Genomic DNA, 20,576 nt, shown 5'->3' with positions numbered 1-20,576 from the left:
TCTACATTCAACAGTCTACATCTTGGGCTCTTCAGTCAGACAAATGGGACCATTTCCCAAAAGAGCATCAGGGTGTTTTGATCTTCTTAGACCTGTCTAGACCTCAGCATGACAGCAAGTTTGCCAACTTTGAATAGTGTTATGTAACCAGTTAGGAAAAGACGTCATCCATAAAATGCCATCGTTGCCTCAAAGACTCTCAAGACATAGCTGAAGCCAGCCTGCTGGATTGAGCGGGGCCACCAGCCTTAAATTTGCCATGGCAGAACTGGCCTGACCTTGATCTTCCTTAGACTGGCTATTAATCCTCAGCTTATATCTGGCTCTGGAAGCAATATGTAATAGATTGCATGTCATCTTGGATGCTTCCCGGGCACACTCATTGGCATGTGGTATTTTCTGAACCACTTCTCAAGGACTTCAGTGAAGGTGGCAGCATGCAGAGGCGAAAGGATTTCCCAGCCCTCCAACTCTGCCTTGGTATGCCATTAGTTGAAGCAGTATTGCTAACACTGCTGCTGCCCTAAAGGAGAGAGAAGAGTCATTTTGTTTCCTGCAGTTTCTGAGATGCTTCTTTTAAGATTGTGAAACTCTTCATGGTCTGCTCTTTGAACAATGCTTCTGTCTTCGCTTCTCTGACTCCTTCTTTGGAAAGTTTTTCCTTTCCCCCTTCCTTTCCTTTTCTCCTTCATTTTTATTGCTTAACCTTTGCAGTGGATTATAAAAACTGTGAAATTGGATTGGATATTGCTGATAAAGGTTTTAACAATATTGGCTCCTACCTCTTTTACTAAGCTCCTAGTACACATTAAAATTGTTCCCATTCTTGTGATCTTTTGACATTCTGCCAGTTATTATGTCACAAACGTTTCTGTAACAATACAGGTTCTATCTATTACATTTAGGTTAGACATAAAACCTTAAGAATATGTTTCATATAATTATGTTTTCTAATAACAATATGATATTTATAGACTCAAATATCTTATATATGAAGGCAATATAAAGCCACAAAGAGGTGTCTGAAAATTGCAGTTCCTCATCAATACAAACATATATTTATACTTTATTTTCCCTTTCTGGAAGCTAAATGTGAATCTCTGGAGAGTAATAATTATAAAATAAATTACCGGTAAATGGTAACATTTAAAAGTTGATATCTTCATTGGGCTCTACATTTTACCGAGTGCCGTCAACTACAGTATTAGTAAAGATGGTTAAATGAATGACAATTCAATCTGTATACAGGGGCAGCTCTCCTGATAAAGTAGTAAAAAAGATAAAACTGTGTCAGATTTAAAATTCCTTTTCGTGCTGCCACAGACATGAACCTTAAAAACATTATGCTCAGTGTAGTAAGCAAGACACATTTGGACAAGTACTGTGTGATGCCTAAATGACCTTGCTTTAGTTAGCCAAAAGGGGTGCTGATGCAAAGTACCAGAACTCTGTTGGCTTTTATAAAGGGTATTTATTTTGGTTTGAAGCTTATAGTTACAAGGCCTTAGAGAGTCCACCTCAAGGTTACTTCCTTACCAAACTCTGTTGCCACATGTTGAAGTAAGATGGCGGGCGACGTTGGTGAGGGTTCAGCCTTCCTCTTCTGTCTTAAGGCTCTGTGGGTCCAGCTTCTTCTAACCTCAACTGTAGGTTGGCATAGGGTTCTTTCCTCTCCCTGGGACTCATTTCTTTCCCATCTCAGATGCTCTGGTCTTTTCACAAAGTCGGCTGTAAACTATCAGGCAAATGGTTCTCTTTCTTCCTGGGGCCTCTACAGTGTCTACGGAGCTGTCTCTCTTCCTCTCTGTATTTTATCTGTCTATCTGCTCTTTGTTCTTGATTGAGTATCCATCTATGTAGCCCGCTAAGAGGGCAGGGACTCAACCCTGCATGCCCTAATGACATGGTCAAATCAAAGCCCGAATCTTAACATAATTTAATCAAAGACATCTCAGCTGAATCTAATACAATCAAAGGGTACCATGCACGGAGGAACAGACCAGTTTGTGAACATAATCTCTCTTTTTGGAATTCATAAATAATCTGAAAACTCTCATAGACCTCAACCAATAAATTAAATCTCATTGTTTTTTCATTATTTTTTACCGCTTGTTTTCAGTATACCATGTGCATTTGAAAAGCTAAAGATTTTCAGTCAATAATGATCAAATTACTGACTATTTATTATTTCTAAAGTCTCCTGATGATAATTGTGTTACCCCCACTCAGTGAGAGTGCGGTAAGGATTAAAAGAACTACTTAGTGATTTTAGAAATTTAGAAAAAGAATTATTTTATGGTAAATGCTTGCAAATAAAGATAGTTCTAGGCATACATAGAAATGTGAAACCATTTAGGAAGATTTCCCTAATTTTATAGAGTAATACTGTCCCTGTATTGTGATATATGAGATAAATAGCCAGAGATGTTTAATTATTCCATTTTTTGTACTGATTTTACCCTAGAATTATTTGAATAGTATTTGTCTAGTTAGAATGCTAACAAAGCACAAAGCACCTACTTCACTGGCCCAGCTAAGCTCCTTCTGGCTCTTGCTTCACTCTGTGCAGAGACCTGTGATGCTGTGTTAGGAAGTCCTCGCTGGCAGCTCGGCATTCTGTGATCCTATCGCTCATATCACAAGAAATGGGCGGGTTTGTCCTAATAAATAAGGTCTGAAGAGGAAAAATCTGGAGTCTTCAAAACTATGTACAGATGCATATATTTCCAGTAGTCTTTACATTGTCAATAGTCTCCAAATTTCTTCTTTTAAAACTTCAACAGCAGAGAGTTCATTTACTCTCACTTTGTTACAAATAACTTGGCCAGTTTATCTTGGCAGCCTGTGGTTTACTCTGCTGAGTAAGTCACAGGGCTGTTGGCAAGGAAAAGACATGATTTTCATTCTTTTGAGCACAACACTAGATTTTCTAAATTAAATTGTTGGATACTTGTTGGAATATTTATCCCACTAATGTTTCAACATGTACTTGAAGAGTTAGTTTCAAAATTTGCCTGTACCAGGCTCTTGAAGAAGAGTTTCTTGTCTCAATTTAAATTCAGTGTTGACTGGGGACTTGCTCTGCTCTTTTTTTTTTTCCCAGCAGGTAGACCGATTTACAACAGCTTTTATGTTTATTGCAAAGACCCCTGTCGAGCAGTTCAGCCAGGAAAACTCAGGGTACAGTGCAGCACCTGCAAACAAACAACACTCACCTTGGCCCAGGTAAGGAATCGCAGCATCAGCCTGAGACTGCTGAGAAAGATGAATGTGTCTCCGGAGTTGCCTTTTGGTGAATCTATATCATACGCCACTGATAATCAGAAATCTTCTGTGTGATTGTGAGAGTTAATAATATTTGAAGTTTCATGTAAAAACCAATTTTGCCTTCTTGATTTCTTTTCTGCTCTGTGAAAGTGTAGGTGGCACGGAATCATCTCCCATCTCTTTAATCTTTTCAGAAAGAATTACAGAGGCTGCTTTTATAACAAAAAGTGCTGGGTTTTTAGTGGAGATATTTATTGGAGGAGGCCGTGAAGGAGCCTTTTGGGATACTGGAAATGTTTTATATCTTTTTTTTTTTTTTTTTTTTAAGATTTATTTATTTATTTAATTTCCCCCCCCTCCCCTGGTTGTCTGTTCTTGGTGTCTATTTGCTGCGTCTTGTTTCTTTGTCCGCTTCTGTTGTCGTCAGCGGCACGGAAAGTGTGGGTGGCGCCATTTCTGGGCAGGCTGCTCTTTCTTTTCACGCTGGGCGGCTTTCCTCACGGGCGCACTCCTTGCGCGTGGGGCTCCCCTACGCGGGGGACACCCTTGCGTGGCACGGCACTCCTTGCGCGCATCAGCACTGCGCATGGGCCAGCTCCACACGGGTCAAGGAGGCCTGGGGTTTGAACCGCGGACCTCCCATGTGGTAGACGGACGCCCTAACCACTGGGCCAAAGTCCGTTTCCCTGTTTTATATCTTGATCTGTGTGGTGGTCACCTGGTTGTATATATATGTTAAAATTCTTTGAACAAAATTCTTTTAACCAACTTGAGGTTGGTGTATTTAGGGCTGCTCAATGTAAGTTGTACTTGAGTAAAAAAGTAAAAAAGTAAAAATGTACGTTGTAGACTGACAAACAATGCGTATAAAATGAGTTCTTAAGAAGGGGTCATTGAGCTTGAATTTAAATTAAAAAAGAAAACCACATTCTTGGGGGGACGTGTTGGCGCAGGCGTGATGTAGTTATTAAATAATACACAGTGTAGTATGGACTTAGTAAGGGGTCTGTGATTTTCACCTGAGTGGCAAAGGGGTCCATGGAACAAAAAAGGTTAAGAGCCCCTGATACAAAATATGTCCCATAGGCCAAGTGCAGCCCATTTTATGTTTTTGTACAGTTGGTGATCCAAGAATGTTTTTTACAATTTTTAATGATTGAAAAAAAGGAACGTCAAAAGAAGAATAATATTGCATGAACCATGTACATTAAATGCATATTATTTGTAAATTAAATTCATATATAACTCACGCATAAAGAGTCCTACCTGTTTTCTTCTGTGTTGTCTCTGATGGCTTTTGGACTGCAAGGTCAGAGCCAAGTAGATGTGTCAGACTGGATGGTACCCAAAGGCTGAAATAGTTGCTCGCTGGCCCTTTCGAGAAAAAGTTTGCTGATCCTTGATAGGAAAAAGAGAGGCAATTTGTTCCTGGTTTCACCATGACGGTTGTGTAGGGTTTGGCTAGATTCCACGCCGACGAGCAGGAGCGGGAGCACAGAGGATGTCCTGCCCAGGGCAGAGGCGAGCGCTCACCAGGGAGCTCAGGGGCTGTGCTCCGTTGGGGGCAGCCAGTGGCTGACGTGGGCACCAGATTGGGACTGCAACAGTGGGCTAGAGCACTTGGATTTTATTTGGCAGGTAGTGGGGAGCTGAGGTGAAATTAAAAAAAAAAAATAGTGATGGACGTGCAAAATGGTGTTTCAGCCCTATCGGTGCTGTAACAATTTGTCACTGGGATTGACAAGGAAGGCAAGATGGCTAATTTAGAAACTATTCACGGGGTTCCCGGGTGCAGTGCTGTGGGCCTGGATTAGGATGGGGGGCCCAGTAGAATAAGAGAGCTTGAAGGATACACTGAGCAAAATGAAATCGTGAGTTCATTGCCTCTAGCCTGGGGAAAAGGGTGGTGGTATTTACACTGAAATGTAATTTAATATTTCGGTGTGACACAGCCTTTCAGTTCCATAGGGAAGTCCACTTACAAAGAAAGATTAATCAATGACAGATGTTGAAATTTGTCCTGAAACAACTGGGTTGGAGCCTTTTATTCTGAGAAGTCATTGGACAGTCATTCCATCTGGCAGACATGCTGTCCTGAATTCCTTCGGAAGTTTTTTGACATCCTGCTCTTGGCCACTCGCCTATGCAATACGCAGCTTCCTCTGTTCTTCTGATCAATACTTCAGATGGCGGATGTAACCTCTTTATACACAGTTTCTGGTGGTGTTAATAAAAACTGAAATTACAAATTATTATTGAACTCCAGGCCAAATTCTTTTGCATTATCCCATTTAATTATTCCACGACATAACTCTTAAGTACTATTGGTATCCATGTTTTAGGTGTGAGAAAAATGAGGCTTAAAGAAATTAACCAATTGATCCAAGAAAACAAGAGCTTATAAATGGTGGACTTGGGATTGGAACCCAACACATCTGATATAAACTTTTAAACTCTAGGTCTCCCATGATATACATCATCGTTATGTTTACAGTAAAGGTCACATACTCAAACGTCTGCAGTGGTGTCAGGGAGGGATAAAAATTCAGGTTGGACGTAAGGAGTAGGATGTGTCGTGGACTGTGGTGGATGAGCAAGGCCATGGCCCGTGGACAGGAGGCAGCTGCTTCTCGCTCATGCCAGTTTTTGGCACGTGGTGAGACGGGGGCTCAATCTGCCTGGAACCTCTTTATTTTTCCGTCAAGAGAAACCATAAATCTGGAATTTTATGTGAAATTTCTCACCTAACAATATGCCCAGTGTTGGACAAAATAGAAAACAAGCAAAAAGAAAAAAACATTTTGCCACATCTGTTTAAATCCAACAAACCAAAGTAGAGTGATGGGAAGGGTAAAATGCTGCATTGGTGTTAGGTTTTTAGCAGGGTCTACCTGAAGGAAGCACTCAAGGAAAGTAAACTTTGCTGAGAGGCAACATTTTGGGAGCCAGAATGCCCAGGTTAAAACCCTGACCTAGTTACTTTCTACCTTTGTCAACTTGAAAACATGGGAAATGCGAAACATCTCTTTCTTGTGCTGTGAAGAGTAGTTGAGTTAATCTATGAAGAGTATTTAGAACACTGCTTGGAACATTAATACTTAGAAATGTTAAGCTATTTATTATTGTCATTATCATTTTCATGATGATGATGATCATCATCGTTTTTCACATAGACATTTATGCCGCACTGTGAAATCAAACCAGGCTTCAGCTAATGACTTTCAGGAAAATAGAGGAGCCTTTATTTCTACCTGTATTCATTACAAAGCCATTGTACATTGTACATTGCCAAGTACAACCCTGAAATGAAGGAATGCCATGTGGCTCACCTTGACCAAGCACTTCCACAGAGGACTGGTGGAAGCTGCCCACTCCTGACCACTCCAGACTCTCTGTCAGTTCCCAGAATGGTTCCATTTAGGTATTTCAAATGCAAACTTTTACTTTACCTGTTTTGGCTCTCTATATCCAACCCCTCTCAAACTTCACCACATTATTACAGATACCAATTTCCTTCTACTTTCTTTGTGATTGTCAATTTACTTGTCTTTATTCCAGATTATATTATATCCCCAATGATATTCATAATTTGTACATCTTAGAAGATCTGGTAACTTGTCAGTTTGGGTCCCTGGGTTGTTTTCAACTCATTGTACCATGGCAGGTAGATATCATGGCCCATAGCTGGTAATGGTGAGTGAATGACATCTGTCATTGAACTTTCAACCATTGACTCAAGGGATCTATGCACGTTGCAAATTCTATCTGGCATTTAAAAACCATTTTAGTCATAATAATTGTGATTATTTTGCTATGATTTAAAAAAAATTCCTTCCTTACATTTATATTCTAGTATTTGCCAGTATTTTTCCTGATTTGTATGACAGACCTGCAAAGTAGATGTTATTATCCAATGTTTTTTAGCAAAGAGACTCTGTGAGTTCATGTAATGAGCCCAAAGTTCCACAGTTAACAGATGTTGGAAGCAGGAGTGAAAAATCTCTGTAATTCTCCAAAGCCCTGGCTTTTTCCAGAATATATTGCTTGCTATACAAATCTGGTAATCACTGTCCATTTTCTAACTACTTCCCTTGAACTTAAAACATCATTCAAAAATACTCTTGGGATAAAATATGCCAGAGGATTTAGGGAAAATGGAATCAAAGATAGTTTAGAGATAATTTTTTAAGCTTGATTTTTGTTTAGTATACCCACTAGATGTCACATAATTGGCATATAGCAGGGGAGAAGGCCAGGCATTTTCATTTTTATTAATGACAATAATGCACACTAAGTAGTACTTACAAATGATATCTCTGTGGAATAGTTGACCAGTCCACACTACTGATTAGTCTGAAAATTATGGCTTGGCTATGATGGAACAGGCACTAAAATAAGCCAAAAAAGGAACAATTTCTGTGTAGAAAATAAGCAACTCTTCGGTTTCATTTTCAACACTTTATAAAGAGCAATAACTTAGACCATTTTTTCCCATCAGAAAAAAGAAAAGATCTTAATCTTGTGTGGCTGACTATTTATAGTGGAGTAGTATGTGGTTTATTTAAACTTCTGCAAGGAGCTGTTTATAATCAAGGAGGAAAATTGAAACCTGCTTAGCCACCTGGGCTATTTTTTGAAAACATAATTTTATTTTTCCTTGTTTGCAGAAATCTGTAATGAGCTCCATGCATTTCATGAGCGCACAATGCCATCAACACTATATAAATTTTGCATGCAAGGCTGATGATCTGCCTCTCATATATGATGCTCTAAGTTTAAATCATGTTTCACATTTAATATGCTACTCATAATAAATTGGAAAGAAAGTGGGAGAGGCAGGTCACAGTGTCAAGGATGGGGAATCTGATGTCTGAAGCTGAGAACCTGACCCAGAGGGGAAGTTGAGAATCAACTTGGACACCCGGTTTCCAAATTAAAGTTTCCCTCTTTATTTCATGGTGACCTTGACCAGGATTTTGACTAGACCAAAATGTCCTATAGCAATATGAATGTTCACTGGAAAATAGTGAACAACGGCTGATTGGGAAAAGCTTGGCAGGCACTCAATTTCTACTGCCTGTCCAAAGATTGTTCACTTTGTTTCATGCAGAAATGAGCGAGGTTTGAACTCAGAAGGGAGGCTGCTTTGTGCATGTTTATATGTTTCTGATTGTGTTCTTGAACAATAAAATGGATGTTTAAAAATAGCTTACTTATCCATTTCCCTCAATAGTGAGGAAAATCATAGATGACTGGGTCATATTCTTCAATTTCTTTTATTCAGAAGAGTGGGCAGAACAATTTAGGGTTTCAAAGATATGTAGGACATGTTACACATTTAAAAATTACTAGAAATTAAAAGCAGGAATTTACCTTGGAGAAAAAATAGCACTGAAAGGTTTAAAAGCGCTTATTTCTCTGCCTTTTCCCTTGTATCCTGTCAGGCTCAGAGTTAGACCGTCAGTGGGACTGGCCTTTTCATTGGTCTGTCCTATTGTTAAATTATATGTGTAACATAAAGGAATAAGAGTAAGTCTTCTGATTAGGAAGCAAGATATAGTTAGGGATGGCTCTTAGCTCAAACTCTCTATTATTTCTATATAAATCACTGACTTATATAAATAGAAAAACTACCAGACGTTATATGAAATGTTAAAAAAAAATTTTATTTGACCTGGTGAGTTTAGTTAGAATATAATGCTGCTAATGAGGAGCCTGTCCTTGGGAATCATTAAGGAATTTATCTACTTTAAAAAAAATTAGAGGGAAGCAGTTATAGCTTAGTTATAGCTTAGTTATAGCTTAGTGAGTACCTGCTTCCCTTGTACAAGGTCCTAGGTTCAATTCCTAGTACCTCCTAAAAAAAATAAAATAAAAAATTAGAAGATGGCTAATGGACTTAGAAGTGAGGTGGGAGAGCATATGCCCTTGGATTTGTCTTGGGAAATTGGACTTTGAATCTCCTGTGAAGAAAGAGTAACTTTGTTCTCTTTGAATGGCCTATGGTACATTCTGGGCTTGAAATCTGGCCCTGCCACTGACTGGTGTGCGACTTTGGGCAAGTTGTTTAACTTCTTTATGTCTCAGTTTTCTTGGTATAATACGTAAATGAGAATTTCATGAAGGTTACTATGAGGATGAAATGGCATTATCCATTAAAGTTCTTAGCACAATGCCTAGCACGTATTAACACTCAAAAAATGTTAGCTATGCTTACTTCCTCTCTGGGAAGAGTGTTTTACCAAAAAAAAAACAACAATCAAAGCAACTGCTGTACTCACCTTGTAAACTCATGCCTCTAGGGTACCCTAGTTCTGGTAAGGGTTACAAATTGTTAATCCTTCCAGCACAACTTTAGGTAACCAGAGTTACCCACCATTAATACCTTTTTATTTCAACTCAGTTTATTAGTTTTAAAATGAATCAGAAGCCAGGAGATTACTGCAGCCAAGAAGTTTGGGTGATTTTTTTTCCCCTTCCTGCAATCACTATAATTACTTTATCTCAAAAGGAACTTTATCTTTGCCACTCTAATGAGATACTCTGCCATGGAATAGCATTAAAGCTAAAAGGTTTCTGATGAGAAATGGTGCAATAAATAGAATAAGATGTAAAGTGCCCGGCATGATGGATTTTATTTAAAATTGGTTTATAGATTAGGGACAATTTATGTGAGGAAATTTATTAAGAAATATAGTCTAAATGTATAATCATTCCTAAACTTAATATTTGTTACAGATTAATTGTTAGTCAGGGGTCTACTTACTTCTCTTATTATCGAAACTTACTCTCACATTTCTGTAATAAATTAAAGTGTTAAAATATTTCCAAGCTGACTTACTAGCTGTAACATAGTATATTTCTGCTCAAGTATGCTTTTTTTTTTTTCCTCCTTTCTACTTGCTTTAGATTTGACCTTTGGGTGTTTTTGACTTTAGAACATCATGGAAAAGTCATACGTTATTTTATGTTATTAAAATATTTTTGCTTTTCTTTAATGCACATTTCAGATGCCCCAGGGGCGAGGGCGTAATCTGTACCTGCGTTCTGTTTTGATCTGTGTTATAATATTAGGCCAACAAAGAAGCTGCTTTGCGAGTAGATTTATATCCTGTAAAAGCTCAAGGTGGGGAGAGTGCAAGGAGAGCCCAGCACCGTCTAAACTGGACCAGTGCTGGGACGCCTTCCACTTCCGGTTCTGCCCCTTGGCCTGCCGTGGTTCCTGCCACGAGAATTCTCATGTCTTTACAGATTCTCTCCATTCCATCTTCTTTCTCAAGCCCGTCTCTTTATGATGTAGCTTCTTTCATCTTCACAGCCCGCCGCGGTCCTCTCACCCATACACTTATGATGCACACACATCGTTATCCAATCGCTGGTAAACTGATCAAAGGGTAAAATGTTTCCTCTTTCACCCCTTGACCAAAACCAATACGTGGAAAGAGCCAATCTAAGGTTATAACAAACAGAAAAGAAAATCCCGCAAATGATGACCGCAAAGAACTGTAAGTTTTAATGCTTTACTTTATATCATGCTTTATTCTTGATAGTTTGCAAACGTCCTGTATGAAAATTCTAACTATGAAGTGGTCTGCTTAAATCAGCTTGATCGGGATAGCCGTGTCAGTCTTAGCAATTTTAAATTGTAGGAATGTAAATAAATAGTTACTACTGTCATTTTCTTAAAACTTAGTAGTGATTTTAAATAATCCAAGCCCAGGGTTCAAACCTAGAAATATTCTTCACCACCACCATCTAATTCCAATGGCTACAGGTTAATTTCTGATTATTTGACTAATTTTACCAAATATACTAATTTACCAAAAAAATATCATGAGGAATCCTATTTTTCTGGAACATTCTTCTAGAATATACTAATTATTGTGATTGTATTCTCTGATTATCTTCAAAATTTTCAAGATTTTCTTAGCAGAATTTTAAGAAATGTTCAGTGTGTTAAAACCTAAAGGTCATAGGTGAATTCATCTTGTGAGCATTTCCTTCTGGAATATGTCTAATGCATATATTGTAATAAATATAATCAAAACTTCCATATTTCATATAGAAAGTTTTGGTTTATGTAGATTTGTTTTGCTACAATTTTTAAATTGTTTCTACCATTTTCTCTACTAAAGATTTACTAATTTAGCAAACATGTTTTTTAACCAGTTATAAAATCTACATCTTATATTGAATTGGATCATTTTAATGGCTTTCAAAGATTTCTCAAGTTTTACCTGAACAGTTTGACTTCCTCAAAGCATTTTAGGGATGTTCAATTTGTTTATCCCCCAACCCCCTTCTGCCACAGGCCAGGGAAAATAAAGGGACCCTTCTCCTAGGAAAAGAACAGAGAAAACTCACTTAAAGAAGCATGGTCCAATATATAGAATGGGTGCAGGAGAGGATCTGAAGAGCTCAGAATATCCAAGACAACTAAGCATTTTCAAATAATCAAATTCAACAAATTTTCAGTAAATGCTCCTATTAGGCAAATGGGCCATTTCGTTGACTTGACTTTGGGCGAGTTGGTTTTCAGCAGGCTGCCCTAGAACCAGCTCCTGCACGTGACCGCAGAACATCATCCCTACAACACGGCAACCTGTGCTGGTTTGAAGGCAGTGCTTTACAGGAAGCGCTGGCTTTGCTTGGGTGGCTTTCTGAGCTTCCCCTAGGGTTTTAGCTGGGGTTCTGGTGAGAGGAGTGACTTGGAGGGGGAAGAAGAGGACGGAGGGCCCGAATGGAGCCTGTTCCGCCTCAGGCCCCGTGGGCTTGGCTTGAGAATGCTGGCTCAGGGGCAGGCAAGGGCAAAGAGCTGACAGGAAGTCTGTGAATCCTGGGATCAAGCCAGCCCTGGGTACATTTGGGGGTGGGAAAGAGAACAAAGCCCAGCGTCGTTCTGGCACCCGGAAGATTCTGGTAGAGTTGCTAGATTTAGCAAATGGACATACAGGGTGTTCAGCTGAATTTAAAATTTCAGGGAAAAAGTGAAATATAAACCTAGATATTTTTAACGGTTTTTCATTTTTAACCTGAAATTCACATTGATACGCATTTTCTGCATTGTATCTGGCAACTCATTCCTCATTCGGGAGCAAGAACCTCTCCTTTTGCCTGGGCATCTGTTTTGTTATGGATGACGAGCGTGATCGACTTTAAGGTCTAGCTGCCTTGGCGACAGGAGCTGGGGCAGGCGAGGAAGGGCAAGGCCGACCAACACAATGGCTGGAGCAGACTAACGCAGTAGCATAATTCATGGCAGCACTTATCTGGAACTTTCTAGAAATCTCTGGAAACACTGGAGGGAAGGGGGTGATGCTGAGATCCTCCTGTGAGAGTGACCTTCCAGCAACCATGCCTTATTTCCAAGATGGGATGGTTTGTAGCTGGAGAGCTGCTGATAAGTCAAAGGAAACTTCCCATAAGAAATACAAAGAAACAATGTATATATGGTCTCGTGGATTGAAAAAAAAATACTTGTTTGATTTTGGTCTGTCACATCAATACGAACACATAATTTATCAGCAAAAAGTGAAAAATATAAAATTATTTATGGGAATAAAATGTTCTATAACAATATAAAATTGTTTATGAAATAGCATAATGTTTATCCAGTGGAGCTGCAGATGACTTTGGCCAACAGCTGCACACCACGTTATTTTCCTCACCTATTATTGAAAATTCTTGCATTCCCAGACTTCATCTTATGCTTTCTGTTTCAAAAACAAAATTTTCTTTGGCTATATGTTATTAGTGGGTGTGGTTCCAATAAACTGAAGCTTGCGGACATGTTGCTCAGTGTTGGTAAATTGCTTACTTTTCACTCCAGCCAGTAATTTGATTTGAATGTTAGTGGTGGTGGCGTTTGCTGCTTCTTGATTGGGGCCCTCTCTGTATTGACATTTTAAAGTAATGAGTTGGCTTCCAACTCTTTAAAGAGAGAGCCAGAGGCAGAGAAAAGAAAACATCTTCATATGCAAATTCCAGGAGTACTACTTCCAGCGCGTGGTAAGTAATGCAGCATCAGGAAGCCTAGGAGAGAGGATGCTGGCCAGGCAGTCCCTGTGCTCTGCTCTCAGTACTGTATCACCACCTCTGCTGTGAGGCTCAGCCACGCTGCTGACCCAGGCTGCTAGCTTGAAATACCCAAACCTGGGGGCTGGAAGTTTAAATCACGTTACTCTAAGTATGTGTGTGTGTGTGTGTGTACATTTTAAAAATTATTTTATTGAAGTGTATCACTCATACATAAACATAACAATAAGTGTCTAATAATAGTTGTGAACTTTCAAAACAAACATAGATAACATCATACAGGACTCTCATAACTCATCCTACCACCACTAACTTGCACTGTTGTTAAACCTTTTTAACTAATGATTAAAGAATATTGTCAAAATATTACTACTAACCAAAGTATTTTTTTCCCCAACCAACCCTATTATTATTATCTTATCATTTATATGTGAACATACATAAACAATTAAGTATATAGTAAAATTTGTGAACTTATGAAGCAAACATGCATAACATCATACAGGGGTCCCATACATCAAGCCTCCACCAACACCTTGCATTGTCATGAGACGTTTCTTATAAACTATGAAAGAACACTGTCAAAATCTTATTACTAATCATAGTCATTATCTTACATTTGGTGTGTTTTCCTCCAACCCACCCTATTATTATTTTTTAAATATATTTTTTATGACAGAAGTTGTTACTAGATTATTCTCTAGCATTCCAGCAATTGGCATATACATACCTAGACTACCATTTTCAGCTACATCCCCATTTATAAACTATGTTACCATCCATGCTATCTTCCACACTTTTACAGTAAAGCTAATTAAAATTTCTACATACATTAAGTATCACTAGTCCATCTCAGTCCTCCTCTTATCTCCTTTAGAATCCACCATCTACCACCAGGTCTTGAAGGTATTTTCCTACAATTTCTTCTAGAAGTTTTATGGTTTTTGCTTTTATATTTTTGATTCATTTTGTGTTAATTTTTAGATAAGGTGTGAGATAGGGGTCCTCTTTCCTACTTTCGGCTATGAATATCCAATTCTTTCAGCATCATTTGTTGAATGGACTATTCTGCCCAATCTGTGTGAATTTGACAGGCTAGTCAAAAATCGCTTGACCATGGGAAATGGACTTGGCCCAGTGGTTAGGGCGTCCGTCTACCACATGGGAGGTCCGCGGTTCAAGCCCCGGGCCTCCTTGACCCGCGTGGAGCTGGCCCATGTGCAGTGCTGATGCGCGCAAGGAGTGCCCTGCCACGCAGGGGTGTCCCCCGTGTAGGGGAGCCCCACACTCAAGGAGTGCGCCCCGTAAGGAGAGCCGCCCAGCGTGAAAAGAAAGTGCAGCCTGCCCAGGAATGGCGCCGCCCACACTTCCCGTGCAGCTGACGACAACAGAAGCAGCGGACAAAGAAAAAAGACGCAGCAAATAGACACAGAGAACAGACAACCGGGGGAGGGGGGAGGGGAGGGAATTAAATAAATAAATAAATCTTTAAAAAAATCTCTTGACCATACATGTGAGGGTCTGTTTCTGAACCATCAGTTTGGTTCCATTGGTCTGTGTGTCTGTCTTTATGCCAGTATCATGCTGTTTTTACCACTGTAGCTAGGTAATATGATTTAAAGTCTGGAGATGAGGGTTTACTTTTCCTTTTTCTGTTATTTCTGGCTATTCAAGGCCCCATACCCTTCCAAATAAATGTTATAGTCATGTTTTCAATTTTTTTTTAATGCTGGTGGAATTTTATCAGGATTGAATTGAATCTGTATATCAATTTGAGTAGAATTGACATCATAATGATATTTAGTCTTTCAATCCATGAGCATGGAATGTTTTTCCAGTTATTTAGGTCTTTTTTTATTTCTTTTAACATTGAGTTACAGTTTTCTGGATACAAGTGCTTTGTATCTTTGGTTAAGTTTATTCCTGACTATTTGAGTTTTGTCTGTCACATTCTATTTTCACCACTCTTTTGACACTTTTAGTTAGTTTTATTGATATAATCTTCATTTCTAGACACTCTTCCAGGCCCCTCTCCCCTGTCTTGTCTTTTCAGGCTCTAGCACACCCTTTTGTATTTCCTGAAATTCTGGTTTCTTGCTTAGAAATTCTCTCAGTTTCTGTTTATCTGTGAATATTCTAATTTCGCCCTCATTTTTGAAAGGCAGTCTTGGTGGATATAAAATTCTTGGCTGGAAATTTTTCTCTCATAGTATCTTAAATATATCAGACCACTGTCTTCTTGCCTCCTTGGTTTCTGGTGAGAAATCAGCACTTAATCTTATTGGGTAACCCTATATGTTATGCATTGCTTTTCACTTGCTGTTCTCAGAATTCTCTCTTGGTCTTTGGCATTTGGTGTTCTGATGAGTATGTGTTTCGGAGTAGTTCTATTTGGATTTTTTCAGATGGGAGTATATTGTGCTTCTTGAACATGGATATCTATGTCCTTCAATAAGATTGGGAAATATTCTACTATTATTTCTAAATATTCCTTCTGCCCCTTTTCCCTTCTCTTCTCCTTCTGGGACACCCATGTCATGTATGTTTGCATCCCTTTTGCTGTCATTTAGTTCCCTGAGACCTTGTTCAATTTTTCCCATTCTTTTCTTCATCTGTTCTTTTGTATGTTCATTTTCAGAGGCCATTTCTTCAAGCTCACCAATCCTTTTTCTGCCTCCTCAAATCTGCTCTTATAAAATTCAATGTGTTTTTAATTTCATTTATTGTACCTTTCATTCCCATTAGATCTGCTATTTTTCTATGTATGCTTTCAAATTCTTCTTTGTGCTCATCCACCATCTTCTTCATATCCTTAATATTTTTGGCAATCTCATTGAATTTATTAAGGAGATTTGTTTGAACATCTATGATTAGTTGTCTCAACTCCTTTATTTCATCTGGAGGCTTATCTTGTTCCTTTAACTGGGCCGTAGCTTCCTGTTTCTTGGTGTGGATTGTAATTTTTGGTTGGGGTCATGGCATCTGACTTACTACAGTATTTACTCAGGGTGCCATTTTTCTCTTTAGTTTAGGGCTTCCTGCCCTTTCTCTCTTGCTGGTTGTGTAGTAGGATCCAAGGTTGTAATTGGTACTATAGGCTGTGGAGGCTCAAACTGCCCTCATTGCCCCGGGACCAATGACGCTTCTCCCAGCTTTCTCCTTTGCTAGAGGTAGGGACAGTCACAGCTGTGGGGAATAATCTAAGTCATACAGGCCTAGACTGTAGTTGCCCAGAGAGACTCATGAAGCGTCACATCCCTTTCTCCCTGGCCTGGGGCGTGAATGCAGCTGCCCCGGGTGTGGACAGCAATCAGTGCAGTATGGGTCCAAGATGACCGTAGTTGCCCCAGTAGACTTCCAATTTTCAGCCTGTGCCAGCTAAAGGTACCTGTAGTTACCTAGATAGGCTGGTGCAGGGCCCGCCAGTCTCCTCCCTGCCAGAGATGGGACTGAACCCTGGTCTAGGTCTGCAGGCCAATCTGGGTTAAAGAACCCCAATTCCTACCATCTGTTATTTTTGGTCCACCAGGCTTCCGCTCAGGCTAGGGGTGGCGTCAAAATGGCGGCCAAAAGCCTCTTTCCAACATGGACAGATTCACACCCCAGCTGTTCCCAGGGTTATACCTTAGCCAGCCAGTTCTACCAGCCAGTAGCCCAAATTGGCAGCCAACCATGTCCTCCTCCCATTTTTGGGAAATGGAGCTTCCAATTCCAGCCACAGAATAGCTCCAGGGGCAGCTTGTTCCACCAGAAGAGGATAATCCCTGGCCTCCTCGACTTGGCTGGTGATTTCCCAGAGAGCCTGGTGCAGGTACGCGCAGCTTCCTCCCTGCTGGAGGTGGCACTGGGCCCTAGGCTAGAGCTGCAATGTGATCTGGATGGAAAGAAGCCGGTCCCCACCAGCACTGGGATTTTCAGTCCGCCCCTCTTCCCCTCGTGCCAGGTGCAGAGTTAAGATGGCAGCTCCAGCCTCTTTCTGACCTGGGCAGGCTCAAACTTTAGCTGTTCTCAGGGTTATGCCTTAGCTGAATTTATTCATCAATAGCTGAAGTTGGTGCCCAGCCATCTCCTCCTCCCCTGTTTTTGGGAAGTGGAGCTTTCAAGTCCAGCCACAGAACAGCTCCTGGGGCGGCTTGTGCCTCCAGTGGAGGATGGGCACCGGCCTCTGGGGTGTGGAGCCTCTACTTACGAGTCTTCTCTGCAGGTGGACAGTCTCCTCCTTCCATTCCCCCAGGGACATTGCAGGATGCTCTTCTGGCCTCCTGGAGCCCCCAAACAGGTGCTTCAGCTAGCTCCAGAGAGCTCTGGGGGTTTGCTAACTGCCCTGAAGCAGGACCTGACTCTAGGAGCTCCATACACTGCCATCATCTTGCTGATTTTCCCAATATATGTATGTATTTTAAAGAATGTTAAGTACATTGCATTAGCTCCTAAGCACATCATTTTGTTGTTTGCGAATTTCGTGGAATGGACATTATTATCAATCATTTTATTGACTCTTTACCATAACTAGACTCGAACTTCAGCACTTAAGTGTCTGCATTAATCACTGTGATATTTGAATAGTGCTTTTTCTAATTTTCGTGTGAATATATCATTGTACCAAAGGAGGTACATAATAATGCTGTTAATTTTTAAAAACCACCAATTTTATTGATATCTATTGATAAAACATACAGTCCATTTGAAATGTACAGTCAATGGCATTTGGTATAATCACATAGTATTACACTCCTCACTTCCATCATTTGTCTATTTTTTGTTTATTATTATTAGACTAAAGAAAATGCTCTGTCAGTTAATTTTTATGGAAAAGATAGTAATGGTTTTGTAAAATCTTTCAGTCAGAAATGGAGTGGAAATGACACAACGTGATCATTAATTTATTAGGGAACTGGTTGAGCTGCCCAGAATTTTATTACTGTTCTGCTTAATAACATTAAAATATTTTTAGGAGGAATATTGATTGCAACTATATAGAATGTTTTGACAAAATCACTACCTAAATATATTTATGACGCTTAGAGGAAATGGGAAGATTTTCTGAAGCATGTTTTCCATATATTTTATTATCATGTTTTAAGTTGCAATTGCATGTACCACATCAAGAATTCAGGTTACTTTGTTGAATGGTCAGTAATGCTGTCAGGGGCGTTACCCAAAAGGACATGTCTTGTTGTCTTAGGCACCCACTGGGCTTTTGTTTCCCTTTTACTGTCCACCATCCTTCAGAGTCCAGCTGAATCTCTGGACATCACATCTCTCTGCAAGGCAGGACAAGAGTGGAAGCCTCTCTTATTAAAAAAAATAAAATAAATAATAATTCTTAGACGTTCCCCAGTGGGCTTCTCCTCACATCTCATTGTTTATTACGGGATCATATGGGCCCATAATTGCATGCTTGAAAAACAAGCATTTGCCAAAGGGGAAGGGAGAGCTATGATTAGCTTAGACTGGTGCTCTTTTATCCCCTAAGACTGGGCCATTGCTCTCCAATCGAAATCAGAATTCCTTGAGCAAGCAAACAGGATGTTGGGTTGCCAATGACTAATGCATGCTGTATTTGGAAATGCAAAGTTCTTTTAGATCGCATTCATGAGCTCTTCAGTTTCATTACCGAGTATATTGTCACGTACCCTATTCATGTGATTGTGACTTTTCTAGGGATTTGGCCAGTCTTGAAATTGCTTTTCTTGGCATGTAGTGGTTGTTGCTACACATAGATGTAGCAAAGCTCCTGGGTTCTTTAAAGAATGAAATTGATATATTATTCATTTGACCACTTAGAAGCTTCATCAAAAATTGTGGAAATAATAGATCTTGAGGGCAGTGGGTTAATTTATTTATGCTTATGCTTAAGAAGCTAATGGCTCAGAAACCTCATGGGGGACAGATAAAAAGCTTTTTGTAGCCCTGTCCTGTTCTGCCGTAGATCCTTGTCAATGCTTAATAAAGAAGCAGTATGTTAACGAGCACTAATAAAAACTGGGTGTGGGCAGCGAGGGGAGTCTGCATTGAAAAACCCTACTACAGAATTAAGCAAGGTGGTGCTTAACCAAAGGGAGGGCCAGCGGCTGTTTTCTCTGGGAGCAGCAGCGTGTGTGTGATGTGGACCCCTCAGTCCCTCCCAGTGTGTGTTCCAGTGGAGATGTTTCCCACCTGTCCATGTCCCCACTCCTCCTGGCATATAACCAGATGCTCCCAAATTACTGGGGAAGAAAACCTACGTGCCCTTATAAGCAGATGTTTTTTGAAAAGATCTAAAATATTTAACAGAAGATAATAAATCCATGCCAGTCAAAACCAAATGATTATTTAGCTCAGGAGGTTGTAGAAGGTATTTTTTTTTTTTTGGAGGTACTGGTGGTTTGAATCCAGTATCTTGTCCATAGGAAGCAGGCACTCAACCACTGAGCTACATCTGCTCCCCAGTGAGAATTGGTTTTGTCGTTCGTTTGTTTTGTTTTTAGGAGGTACCAGGGATCGAACCGGGACCTTTTACATAGGAAGCAAGCGTTCAACCACTTGAGCTACATGCGCTCCCGAAGATATGGTTTTAATAAGGCTAGAGTCAAAAACGCGATCCCTGCAAAAGCTACTGGCATGGCTCAGTATGATTATAGGTCTACAGTCAACTTTAATATGATTGAACTAAGGGTTCTCCCGGCTGGAATCAACGAGCTACATTTCCATCCAGTGTCAGAATGCCACTGAATTATTTTTAGGTCTTTTAAATCTTCAGTTGTGCATAGGGAATTTCATATTAATTTAAGAAGACATCTTAAGTATCCACTGATCTAAAGTCTAGTAAATGAGATACAATAAAAATGATTAGCTATGGATATAGATTAAAGCTGGCAGCATTAGTCCATGGACAAATGAGTTTCCCCCCCTCTTATGTGCTAAAATCAAATGATAAACCATGCTACTTCCCTTTCTTGCTGAAGAAGATATCCTAATTTAAAGTTAATTTAGGTAGAAAGTCAATGTAAATAAATGTGATCTAGCCTGTAAATTGTGTAATCTTGCTTTAAAGCTAAAATTTAAACTTTGCTCTGATAATAGGAATGTTGAAATATGTAAATCCTCAAAATAAATGGAGTATGACCCAATTACTAAGAGACCCTCTTTTATGGTTATCCCTGTGGTTGATTCCATTCCTTCTTCATCTTTGTGCTTAGCACAGTCCCTGGTGAGACATGTTTTGTGGCGCGAATGAAGAATGGTCTTGCTCTGCGTACAATCTTAGAATAAGGAATGGACTTTGTAGTCAT

At 39.7% G+C, this 20,576-nt stretch overlaps 1 protein-coding gene across 7 annotated transcripts in view; it reads left to right on the top strand.

The window, feature by feature from the left end:
* PRKN (parkin RBR E3 ubiquitin protein ligase) overlaps positions 1–20,576 on the top strand; it is a 1,534,725-nt gene that overhangs the window by 547,467 nt on the left and 966,682 nt on the right. For 5 of the 7 annotated variants that reach the window (XM_058289664.2, XM_058289660.1, XM_071212524.1 and 2 more), the window contains one exon: positions 3,104–3,225. In XM_058289664.2, coding sequence (XP_058145647.1) covers positions 3,104–3,225 — 122 coding nt within the window. The remainder of the gene's footprint in view (positions 1–3,103; positions 3,226–20,576) is intronic. The other 2 variants (XM_058289661.2, XM_058289659.1) reach the window with 1 other exon arrangement.

This window comes from Dasypus novemcinctus, chromosome 28 (genome assembly GCF_030445035.2).
Source record: "Dasypus novemcinctus isolate mDasNov1 chromosome 28, mDasNov1.1.hap2, whole genome shotgun sequence".
NCBI classification, from domain to species: domain Eukaryota; kingdom Metazoa; phylum Chordata; class Mammalia; order Cingulata; family Dasypodidae; genus Dasypus; species Dasypus novemcinctus.
The sequence above is the reverse complement of the archived record's forward strand: the minus strand, read 5'-3'. Positions and strand labels throughout refer to the sequence as shown.